A 12,897-nucleotide genomic window follows, 5' to 3' on the forward strand; every position below is an offset into this window, starting at 1 on the left:
TTATCGGTGGTTCGGGCGAATCTCGGACTTTACAGAAACCTTTCATATCTTGAAAACTTTTTGTATGTAGAGCCGTTAAATTTTTCGTATTGGCTTTCGTATCTCGAGTTTTTCGTAAGTTGAGTATTTCGTATCTCGAGGTACCACTGTATAATGTTATAATTACAGTTTACCCCCATATTCGCGGGGAGATGCATTCCAGATGCTGCCCCCTCATTAGCTAGAATCCACAAATACTTAGAACCCTATCAATATGCTTAAAGTGCCTGTATTGTTAGTTTAAACTTGAAAAAAAAAATCTTATACCTGGTGTTTTTAATAGTTTTATCGCAAAAAGTTCATTTAAAAATTATATTTATGTGAAAATACAGTTATTTGTGGATATTTCTCACATAAAAATACTGCGAATACAGGAATTCCCTGCGAATAATGGACAGATATGGTCCATTAGAGAAATCCACAAATATGTATGTGGCCCAATGAATGTCGAGAACACGAATACGGGGGTCCACAGTCTATTTTAAAAAGAATAAAAAGTTCATCATTTTACACCAAACTTTCATTTTCATCTCTCCCCACAATAAAATACACATTCTACACTGAATCCATTAAAAAGAGAGAGGAGAGAGAGAGAGAGAGAGAGAGAGAGAGAGAGAGAAATATCTTATGTAACTTGCCATCATCGCACAATTTCTGGTATAGCCAAGACGGTACACAAAAGAAATGCTAAATATCACTGATTCATAGATATTCTTTTTCCTTGTGACTTCCACCAATATTATGCAACATATATATGAGTTATGGATGACGGCACCCACAATGAGCTGAATATCAAAGTTGCCGTCAAACATCTTCAAGTGAAAGTGGTAGGTACTGTACCTTTGTGCTGCATTTACCAAGGCGCACATGGTAATGCTGAAGGTTGTATATTAAATATACAATATATGAGGCATTTATGATTACACAAGTTTACCAAAATCATGACTAAGTTACAGTGTCTTTAGTACTAGTATTATCAAGACAAAGTTATTACTAAAATTTATGAATGAACATGATTGACTGGCTTTCTTTAAGAAACATGATATTGTTAAACTACAATAAAGTTTTGTACATACTTACCTGGCAGATATATACTTAGCTATAGTCTCCGACGTTCCCGACAGAATTTCAAATCTCGCAGCACACGCGACAGGTAGGTCAGGAGGTCTACCTTACCCGCCGCTGGGTGGCGGATGTACGAACCAATCCCCCTTGCTTGTCAGATTTTTCTCTTCCACCTCTGTCTCCTGAGGGGAGGCTGGGTGGGCCATTAATCGTATATATCTTGCCAGGTAAGTATGTACAAAACTTTATTGTAGTTTAACAATATCATTTTTGTACATCAAACTTCCCTGAACAGAATATATACTTAGCTGATTGGCACCCTTGGTGGAGGGTAAGAGACAGCTAAATAATACAGGTAAGACGGGAAACAACTAATGTTGTAGGATATATAAACCTTGGTTCTCACCTTTTCAGGATGAAGACTTCATAGATACTGTCTCCGAGTCTGCATTGCCTGGAGAGCTACAGCTAGGACGTGACCTGATGCTGAAAGACTCTCGGATCTACCACTGGGATATGTGATCCCCTATTGTGGTAGAATCCAAGTTGGATCCTGTTAGAGGGACCTTGTCCGCTTACCTAACAGATCCTTACCACTACCTGCAAGAGGAGCCAAAACCCACCAGACCACCTAACCAAAATACAAAGGGTTAATATTACGACAAAAGATGTGCCTCCTGCAACCTTTTTCAGACAACCAAAAAACACCAATATAAAATATAGGGTAACATAAAAATTTACACAGGATAAGTTTTCAGCTCCCTGCCCCAGCACCGAATCTGCCGATACGAAAGGACCCAAGGCGAAGCATTTATCATATGTGATTTTTACATCACGTAGGTAGTGTTTGCAAAACAGACTGCATCTCCAAAAAGTCGCCTCCATCAAGTTCCTCACAGACATATTTTTTCTGAAGGCAAGCGAAGTAGCAATGGCTCTCACCTCGTGAGCTTTCACTTTCAGTAGTCTAAAATGTTCTTCCTTACAGGCAACATGTGCCTCTGTAATAAGGCATCTCAGAAAAAAGGAAAGAGCATTCTTCGACATAGGCCGAGTGGGGTCCTTTACGGAGCACCAAAGCACATCTTGATTAGCCTTAAGTTGTTCCTTCCCTCTTAAGGAAATACTTCATAATTCTCATAGGGCAAAGAGTTCTTTCAGGCTCTTCCCCTACTAGAAAAGATAAACTACGAACTTCAAAGCTCCTGGGCCAAGGGCGTGATGGGTTTTCATTCTTTGCAAGGAAACCTGGAAGAAACGAACACACCATAGAATCTTCCTTAAACCCTACATCGCCCTCAATAGCTTGGAGCTCACTCACCCTCTTAGCTGTAGCTAGGGCCAAAAGGAAGATAGCCTTCTTCGTCAGATCCTTGAAAGAGGCTAAGCCAGGAGGTTCGAATCTAGACGATCCAAGGAATTGTAGAACTACGTCTAGATTCCAGTTCGGTACCACATGAGGACGCTTAATGGTTTCAAATGATCTAATAAGATCATGCAGGTCCTTATTATCGGATATATTTAAGCCTCTATGCCGAAATATCGCTGCCAACATACTGCGGTATCCCTTAATAGTTGACAACAAAATGACATTCTTCTTTGAGGAAAATAAGGAAATCCGCAATTTGGATCACAGAGGTACTGGAAGAGGAAATGTTCTTCCTCTTGCACCAACGTCTGAAGACGTCCCACTTTGACTGGTATACACGCAAGGTGGAAGGGTCTCCTCGCTCTTGCGAATTGCTTTAGCAGCTGTTGCTGGAAAATGAAAACCTTTCGCTCTGACCAAACTTTGGACAGTCTGAAGCCAGTCAGACTGAGAGCGAGGAGATTTTTGTGGTACCTGTCGAAGTGGGGTTGTCTAAGTAGATCGCTCCTTAGCGGGAGCGATCTTGGAAGGTCCACTAACCATTCCAGTACCTCTGTGAACCATTCTTGGGCCGGCCAAAAGGGAGCGATTAAGGTCATTCTCATTGAATCGGACTCTACGAACTTCTTGATGGTTAGCCCCAGGATCTTGAAGGGGGGAAACGCGTAGACGTCGAGTCCGCTCCAGTCTAGGAGAAGAGCATCTATTGCTAATGCCTCTGGATCCGATATCAGAGAGCAGTAAGGATCCAGTCTCTTGTTCTTTGACGTGGCAAAGAGGTCTATGTGTGGCCTGCCCCATAACTTCCAAAGGCTCTGGCATACATCCAGATGAAGGGTCCACTCTGTGGGAAAGACCTGATCTTTCCTGCTGAGGAGACCTGCTTTTACATTCCTTTCTCCTTGCACGAACCTGGTGAGAAGCTTGATTCTCCTTTCTTCTGCCCACAGGAGAAGGTCTCTTGCTGTCTCGTACAGGGAGAAGGAATGCGTCCCCCCCTGTTTCCTGATATATGCCAGAGCTGTAGTGTTGTCCGCGTTGACCTGCACTACCAATCTTCTGACTTTGGGCTCGAAAGCCTTCAGAGCCAACCACACAGCCATCAACTCCTTTCTGTTGATGTGCCAGGCTACTGGTCCCCCACCCAGGTACCTGACACTTCGCTGGTTCCCAGAGTTGTCCCCCCACCCCGTGTCCGACGCGTCGGAGAACAACACCAGGTTGGGGGTCTGGGATTGAAGAGACAGTCCCTTCGCAAAGAGGTTGGGATCTGTCCACCAACATAAGATGTTTCTTGACGTCCTGGGATAACGACAGGGAGAACGTCAAATCCTGAGAACGACGACTCTAATTCCGATGAAGAAAGAATTGGAGCGGTCTCAGGAGCAACCTTCCTAGGGAAACGAATTGCTCCAGCGAGGAGAGCGTCCCCAGCAGATTCATCCACTCCCTCACTGTGCATACTTCTTTCCCTAAGAAGGTTGTTACTCTCTCGAATCCTCGGGCTATCCTTTCCTGAGAGGGAAAAGCCCGAAAACTCAGAGAGTTCATCTGTATCCCGAGATACATACACTCTTGCTCGGGAATTAGTGACGACTTCTTGAAATTGACGAGAAGTCCCAACGCCTTCGTCAATTCTAGTGTTACTTGTAAGTCCTTCAAACAACGATCTTCTGAATTGGCCCTTATTAGCCAATCGTCGAGGTACATGGATATCCTCACCCCTTTCAAATGAAGCCATTGCGCCACATTCCTCAAAATCCCCGTGAACACTTGAGGGGCCGTCGAGAGGCCGAAACACAGAGCCCTGAACTGAAAAATTTTCCCCCCCATCATGAATCTGAGAAACTTCCTCGAGGAAGGATGGATCGGTACGTGGAAGTAAGCGTCCTGTAAATCCAAGGAAACCATCCAGTCCCCTGGACGAAGTGCTGCCAGCACTGATGAAGGCGTTTCCATCGTGCACTTCTTCTTTTCTACGAAGAAGTTCAGGGCACTTACGTCCAACACCGGTCTCCATCCCCCTGAGGACTTCGGAACTAGGAAAAGGCGGTTGTAGAAGCCCGATGAACGATGGTCTGTCACTAGTTCGATAGCCCCCTTCTCCAGCATCTGATCTACTGCTAGATGGAGAGCTTGATTCATGATGGGGTCTCTGTACCTGGCCGTCAGTTCCCTTGGGATGGTCATCAAGGGAGGTCTTTCGACGAAAGGGATGAGGTAACCTCTCCTCAAAATAGAAAGGGTCCAAGGATCCGCCCCTTTTTGGGCCCAGACTTCTGCAAACTCTAAGAGTCTGGCACCCACCGTTGTTTGAAGGACTTGCAAGTTATTTGGGGCTTTAACTGACTTGGCGAAAGTCTTACCCCTTCTTGAAGGTCTACGACTCTAAACGTAGAGGTTCTTGAGGAAGACGCCCCTCGAAAAAGGGTTCTCGAACACTTGACTTTTCCTTCTTAGTCTTGGTAGGGAAGGAAGGGCGAGGTTTTCTTGCCGACTGTGCCAAAAGGTCCTGGGTGGCTTTAGCCGAAAGCGATCTCGAAATGTCCTGCACTAGATGTTTAGGGAACAACTGAGCGGACAGAGGAGCAAACAGCAAAGAAGACCTCTGGGCATGGGAGACAGACTTCGTTAAGAAGGAACAATAAACAGACCTCTTCTTCACGATCCCGGCCCCATACAAGGAGGCGATTTCACTTGCTCCGTCTCTTACCGACTTGTCCATACAAGACAAAACACACATGAGATCTTCTGGCGAAAATGACTCTGGCACTTCAATTTTCTTGGCTAGGACCCCCAACGACCAATCAAGGAAGTTAAATACTTCCAGCACTCTAAACATGCCTTTTAGCATGTGATCTAGTTCATTCATTGCCCAAGTCGTCTTTGCAGAGTTAAGGGCAGCTCTCCTTGTCGAATCTACCAGCGCCGAAAAATCCGAATCAGCCGAAGACGGTAGACCCAATCCTAAGGACTCTCCTGTTTCGTACCAGAAACCAGCGCGTCCTGATAACTTCGAAGGAGGAAAAGCGAACATCGTTTTCCCCGCTTCTTCTTTGGAAGCCATCCAGGAACCAAAACTCTTCAGTGCCTTCTTCATTGAAAGAGTTGGCTTCATCCTCACACAAGAAGAACTCTTCACTGTCTTCGCCGTTGAAAAAAGTGAGTGAGGAGGAGGAGGAGCCGTGGGAGTAAGGGAATCCCCAAAAACTTGCAAAAGTAGCTCTGTAAGCTTCTTGTAAGAAGACACAGCAGCAGAAGTGTTCGGTTCCTCATCCGAACCTTCTAGGACGTCTTGTCGAGGCGAGTGCGGAAGATCCTTAGGTGACGAAGGGATCCTAGTAGGAGTTGACGAGAGGTTGGAGAACGCCCTCTCTTAGAAGAGTTCACATCCACTGGAGAATGATGAGAAGATCTGGGTTGTCTACGATGAGACTCCCTCTTCGAGATAGACGGAATCTCAGCAGAAGGAGAGGTAGGGCTCCTACTCCGAGAATCCTTGGAAACATCCACAGGGCGCTTACGAGGAGGCGAGCGCCTGCTAGACTCTATGCGCCTATCCTGAGGCGAGCGGCTGCCAGGAGAAGAGCGCCTATTGGGAGCAGAGCGCTTGCACGGCTCTCCATACCTGTCCAAGTTGAGTACGATCAACGGAAGTTCGACTGGAAGGCGAAATGCGCCTACTAGAAGAAGGCTGCTTGCGAGACTCTTGACGTCTAACAAGAGGGTAACATTCAGGAGAAGGGCGCTTCAAAGCTAACGAGCGCCTACCTGGCGAAGGGCGCTTCCGAGATTCCTGGTGCCTACCAAGAGACGAACGGTCAGGAGTAGTGCGCCTAGAAGCGGGAGAGCGCCTACACGGAGAAGGGCGCTTGAAAGACTCTTGTTGTCTGCCCTGAGGAGAATAATCAGGAGTATGCCGCCTTAAAAGAGATGAACTCCTACTAGGAGATCGATGTGCAGTAGGCTCTTGGCGCCTACCTTGCGGGGAGCGGCTAACAGCAGGCCGTCTATCATGCACACGACTCCTACCAGACTCTTGACGCCTGTAAAGGAGAGAAGTCACGATCCGCCACTCGTGAGGAGCGACATCTGGAAGAAGAACGCCTACTTGTATAAGGGTCGCCTTCTAGATCTTGAGGCTGCTGAGGAGAAGTCCCACGCGAGGGAGTTGAAGAAATAGCGTGATGAGCAGGTGCAGTGTGCTTACCGGAAGCAGGAATCCAATCTGGAGTAAAAACTTCTTTCTCCATAGAGCGTCCTACCGATGTTTGGCGCCTTGAAGTCGAAAGAGAGCCAGGAGAGCGAGGCGCTCACGTGAGCCCCTACCTTCACACGAAAACCTCCCCATATAAAGGAGACCGCCTAAAAAGAGGAGAACGATCCTCTGAAGAGCGGCGCCCTAGATCTCTTGATCGGAAGAGAAACGTCCTTCTTCCTACGTGATCTAACTGCTAGAGAATCTGCTAGCGCCGTGATCTGAGCTTGAAGTCCCGCGAGTACTCTCGTAGGAGAATCTTGTTGTTCTTCCTCGGAAGCAGGAGCAGAGCGAGGAGCGCGAGAAGAAGAACGATCACAGGATTTCTTGGGTTTCTTCGCCTCCACCGACGATTCTTCCGGGAAAACCTCCGGACTAGAAGCAAAGGACTGCAGGAGCCTTCCAAGCCCTCTTCAACGGGCGCGACGCATCCGGGGAGTTCCAACCTCTCTTCAGAGAGGGAGAAGACGAAGAGGAGAAGCATCGGCGTAGGAGCTCCTTCTTGTAGTGATCCGAGGCAGCCTGGGAGCGTACTTCAGGATCTGCCGAGGGGACGCCTGACCGGTGGGGGTTCTCCCTAGCCCTCTTGCGGCTTTCGACTTTCCTACTCCACTGGAACTGGGAGTCTGGAAGAGGTCTAGGCCTAGAGGCACTAAGGAGCCGGTCAGACGAACCCTCCACAACACTGGGACACTGCACGATCACTAACACTCTCCTTACCTTCCAACTGACGAATCTTCTGATCCATAGATAGAATCGTGGCTCTTAGAGCTGCCGCCTCCGAAGGCGAATCTTCGGCTTCGGTGCGGGGAGCAGGGGCTGCAACTTGGGAAGAAGGTTCTAATTCTACATTAGTATTAGGATCCACATCAAACTCACTCATTCTAGACCTACTAGAACTTCTAGAGGAAGCCTTACGTACTCTATCACGTTCCAACTTCCTAACATAAGAAGAGAGAGCCTTATATTCTTCTTCATTCAATACCTTACATTCACTACAAGGGTTAGCAAAAGAACATTCATTCCCCCACCCCGCATTCATGCAAAACCGTGTGAGGGTCCACCGAAGCTTTCGGCAACCTCACCTTACATCCTTCATTCACGCAAACCCTAAACAAAACAGAAGTTTTAACTACTGAATCTAGGTCAGACATCGTTAAAGAAAATCAAAATCAAAATCAAAACGGTCCACAATTAGCGTATGCCAAGCCAAACAAAGCGAATACGTCGGCAAAAGAAGTCCAAATTAACTCCAGGCAAGCGAGAATCGAAAAACTATCGAGAGGAACCGACAACAGTTGTTATCGTTCCCGCGACAGAGAAAAATCTGACAAGCAAGGGGGATTGGTTCGTACATCCGCCACCCAGCGGCGGGTAAGGTAGACCACCTGACCTACCTGTCGCGTGTGCCGCGAGATTTGAAATTCTGTCGGGAACGTCGGAGACTATAGCTAAGTATATATCTGTCAGGGAAGTTCATGTACAAAATAATAATTTTTTTCAATCCAACACTGTTCTGGATTTGGTGAGATGAAAACTGCTTTCCTCTTTTCTAACAGTCATCAAGCGAAGTAACAATATCCAAGCCACAGAAATGCACAAACGATATGCATACATAGCTTTTGTACTTTACCATTCTTTTTTCCTACATAATCTAAAATTCACTTTTTAGCTTTGGTACTTTACCATTCTCTTTTTCCTCTCACATTTGCTACCAAAGTTGAACTTCATATTGACACATAAAAGAAGCAAAAGGCTGTAAGATTCTAAGTTTACAAGAATAGAGATCCATAACCAGACAAAAGACTTTTCAAGTTTTAAGGTAATGAAAATGAGTGATCTCTGAAAATGGGCAGTACAGTATGAAACTGTGACACTACATACATCAAAATCTCAAAATTTTGTGAAATTAACATGTGAAATAAATTACATACATTGAATTGGAAATAGGAGCCCTCAAGAACAAAATGGACCAGTCCCTTGTTTAATATGATCACCATGTTTAATCCTTTCCATTTCCTTCCTTCCAGCTGTCTTGGAATTGATTTAAGATTAGCTACCCCCTAGTATAGCATAGAAACAAGTACCTTATAAGACTACGCTCATAAATAATTAAATACTAGCTACCCCCCCTAGTATAGCATAGCAGCAAGTACCTCATAAGAATACGCTCATAAATAATTAAATACAGGCAGTCCCCGGGTTACGACGGGGGTTCCGTTCTTGAGACAAGTCGTAAGCCGAAAATCGTCGTAAGCCGGAACGACGCTTGGAAATATGTCTTAAACTAATAAAAAGTTATAAAAACCTTACTTGTAATCCTTTGGTTACACTACATGTTGTTTCCTGTAGTTTTATGTACAACCTGGAGTTATTTTCATAAAAGAATGCTGGTTCTTGAAGGTAAAAACTATTGTAATCTCTGGTGACACTACATTCTTGAAGTTTTATGTACAACCTGGAGTGATTTTGCCAAATTTTGAGGGCTACAAGAACAGCTGATTACTATTTACGTATCATATAGACTAATTAAAGTAAACGTATCTTTAAATAGGCTTATATATAAGTCACAAAACATTTCCTGCTATGAGTCAGAGGCCGTTTAATGAAACAAACACGTCTCTGTCCTATCTGTTCAGAAAATAAATGTTACGTCAATCCCCGAGACGGTGACCATTGTTGCCAAGGCGTCTCTCTCTCTCTCTGATCAAATTACACTGGAACTTTGACATACGATTGCCCTAATATACGAATGTTTTGAGAATACAACAGAAAATTTGCGAAAATATAAGCTTTGATATACAACGAAATATTTGAGATACGATTTTGCGATGAGTGTTAGTTGTATAGGCGACCGATAAATGGCGTTCAGTCTGTCTGTTTGTTGGTGCTGCATGTTAACACGTCGTCGTTTAGTTCGTTGTATTTGCGCCTATTTTTCGTGTTATTTTGTCTATTTTATTATTAACCATGGGTCTCAAAGCTAAAGACAAAGCAGGTGATAAGAAAAAACCCAAGAAAATGATTTCGATGGAAGCAAAACATGAAATTATAGCAAAGCATAAAACCTTCCAAAGGCATCACATTATTTCTAAACTACAAACTAATTTAAAATAAAAAAAATAAAAAATTAGTTTAGCAATGTTATTTCATTTGTGTTTATTACGTAGTTATTAGTGTACATACGTAAATAAAACGAGAACAAATCGTTCCCTGCCACCCCCCCCTTCCCTACCTCTTCCCCCTGCTGGCCTCACGTCATCTTTCGTTGTGGTAAGTAAAATTCCTTTCTTTTTTTAATTGATTTTATTAACATTTATTATCATTTATCACATTGCTATGTTATTTTATCATTATGTGTTATTACTCGTTTATTTGTGTATAAATTGTGTATATTATATGTAATTTAGCTGTGTTTAGGTGTGGTTTCATACCGCTAGAACGGATTAATACATATTACATTATTTTAAATGGGAAAAAATGCTTTGAGATACAACTGTTTTGATATACGACGATGGTAACGGAACAAATTAAATTCGTATGTCAAGGTTCCAGTGTACTGGATAATGTCTCTCTTTGGATACTTCGATTTTGCCAAATCTTGAGGGCTACAAGAACAGTTGTTACTATTTACGTATCATATAGACTAATTAAAGTAAACGTATCTTTAAATAGGCTTATATTATTAGTATCAACAAAACATTTACTGGCATGAGTCAGAGGCCCTTTAACGAAACGAACACTTCTCTGTCCTTACTCGGAGCGTCGGAAGACGCCTCTCTCTCTCTCTCTCTCTCTCTCTCTCTCTCTCTCTCTCTCTCTCTCTCTCTCTCTCTCTCTCTCTCATTGTAATCTAACAACCAGAAACTTCGTTTTGTTGTTATTATTACTGGAAACAAGCAATGATTTTTTCATTATTTGTGCTTTTGGACTGTTATATGTAAACTTTGCGCACCGCAAGCTAGTATGTATTCATTCGCTCGGAAACTAGTTCCGCATATGAGGCGTCACTAAAAAACATAGAAAAATACGACATAAAAAGTGTCGAAAATCAATCATAACCTCAAAATTTTTTTGTTGTAATCTAAAACCAGAAACTTAGTTTTATTAATATACTTGTGCTAAAAACTATAAAGGGAGTTTTTTTATCATAGTATGAGTTTTTTTAAAAGCGTCGTATTAACTCGGAGCGTCGGAAGCCGTCAGCGTCGTAACCGTAACCTCGGAACAAGCGTCGTAACCCAGGACGGATTTTTCCATTGAATATTTAAGAAAAAGCGTCGTAACCTCGGAACGTCGTAAGCCGGAACCGTCGTAACCCGGGGACCGCCTGTACGAGTTAAAAATGTGAGGGTGGTGATTTAAAAGGGTCTCTGCCCTAGTCAATAATGGATTAAAAACTGGCCTGTGACCACTAAAGCATACCACTTCATAAAAGTAGATGGTGCTCTCCACAGAGGGGAAATGTTCAACCTGCTATGCAACAAATTAAGTAGGGTAATTCAAAAGAAGGTGCAAAGGTAGTGGCTTGCACAAGTAGAGAGAGGTGCTGGCCTGATCAATGTGAAACAGGAGAGAAAATAAGTTACCATAAAGCTCAGTATATCAGATAGGTATGAGAACAGCAGCTTACTTATCACCACCTATAATAAATATCTAATATGCACAACAATAAAGGTGGCCTCTCAGTTATCAGGAAGAATTTTGAGTAAGGAAACTAGTTTCAAAGCCATTTCAACCTAAGAGCCAACTATCAATAACAAAGACCTATTCATCCCATATACTTAACAATAATCATCATACCAGAATGAATTAAAATTTAGTATAAAAGCTAAAATAAAAGGAAAAGGAAACCTTACACCCAACTCTAAAGAATGACTGTATTAGCAAGAACTGGTGGATCTGTGTTTGGGTAGCATTTATTCAACACAGAATTACTCATTCCTTTGGAGAATTTTAGTCTTGAAACATTTTGTAACAAATTAAATGGCTATACAGTAGACCCTCCGTATTTGCAAGGGATCGGTACCAGACCTCTCCCCTTCCCCCCAATAGCTAAAATCTGCAAATAATGCTTAGAACTGCCTATCTTGATAGTCAAAACACAAAAATCACTCTTCAAATGTTTATACCAGAGTTTTTTAAGTTTTAACATAAAAAGAGCACGAAAATTATATGAAAATATAGTAATTTGTGAATATTTGTGAAAAATACCACAAATAGGTGATTTTTCTGCAAATAATAGGTATAAACAGTCCACTGAAAATCCTCAAATAGGCAAGTCCAGTAATCGTGAGTCCGCGAACAGCACGGGGTCAACTGTATATGAATTGTAATGTTTTTATTATGAAACAAAATCAGTTTACAAATAACTTTTATGAGGACAACTACTTACTATCTGATGGGTTTGCAACCAGTAATGGGGAACCTCCTCCACCTGCTGCTCCAGTTATGTTGAATTCTTCTGCAGTTTCTGTGCCAAAAGAAATCAATAAAATTTAGATATTGGTACTTAAGACACCCAGAAAAATTTGTTGGGACTTATAACTATCTATGACATTAAACTTCCAGTTAGAAATAGAGCATTACAGTTCTACATAGGGAGATTTAAGTGTTGGCAGAGTTCTAGACACAGAGGGCCTCCCAAAGCTTTAAAGTTAAACATAGAAAAAGAATTAAAATAGTGTGTATGTGGCTGTAACTACTGTATTATATTTCAGCCATATATAATGAATTTAGTTTTAGTTTTATGCTAACAGCACTTATGCTAACACACAAGAGTGCTGTATCAACATTGTTCCAATTTTAAATGACACTTGTATAATCTACCTTCAGTATTATTCACAATTATGTTATGAATAGAAAATATGTTGACTCAAGTTGCAAAGAACTTAAGACCTATTATTTTACAGATATATCTGGTTTACATGCCAGCTCTCTACAAACATGGTGTTGCTGCTACCTTACATAAAAGCTTGGGCAGGCAATACACAGGCTAAATTTGGTTCTACAATTCTTTTTTTAAGTTGTACTGACAGTGGAAAACCATAAAAGGCCCCTTTTATGCTCTAGGTTACTTGCATGTTTCTTTCTATAAAAAAATAATTCAACTGCAAAAGGTCCTGAATGAATCTAGTATAGTTTATCAACTTCATAGTGTTGATTT

At 42.6% G+C, this 12,897-nt stretch overlaps 1 protein-coding gene across 4 annotated transcripts in view; it reads right to left on the reverse strand.

Annotated features, from left to right (window-relative positions):
• Positions 1–12,897, reverse strand: part of LOC135211721 (uncharacterized) — a 290,983-nt gene that overhangs the window by 117,555 nt on the left and 160,531 nt on the right. For all 4 annotated transcript variants that reach the window (XM_064244966.1, XM_064244964.1, XM_064244965.1 and 1 more), the window contains exon 4: positions 12,127–12,204. In XM_064244966.1, coding sequence (XP_064101036.1) covers positions 12,127–12,204 — 78 coding nt within the window. The remainder of the gene's footprint in view (positions 1–12,126; positions 12,205–12,897) is intronic.

This window comes from Macrobrachium nipponense, chromosome 4 (assembly GCF_015104395.2).
Source record: "Macrobrachium nipponense isolate FS-2020 chromosome 4, ASM1510439v2, whole genome shotgun sequence".
In the NCBI taxonomy this organism is placed as follows: domain Eukaryota; kingdom Metazoa; phylum Arthropoda; class Malacostraca; order Decapoda; family Palaemonidae; genus Macrobrachium; species Macrobrachium nipponense.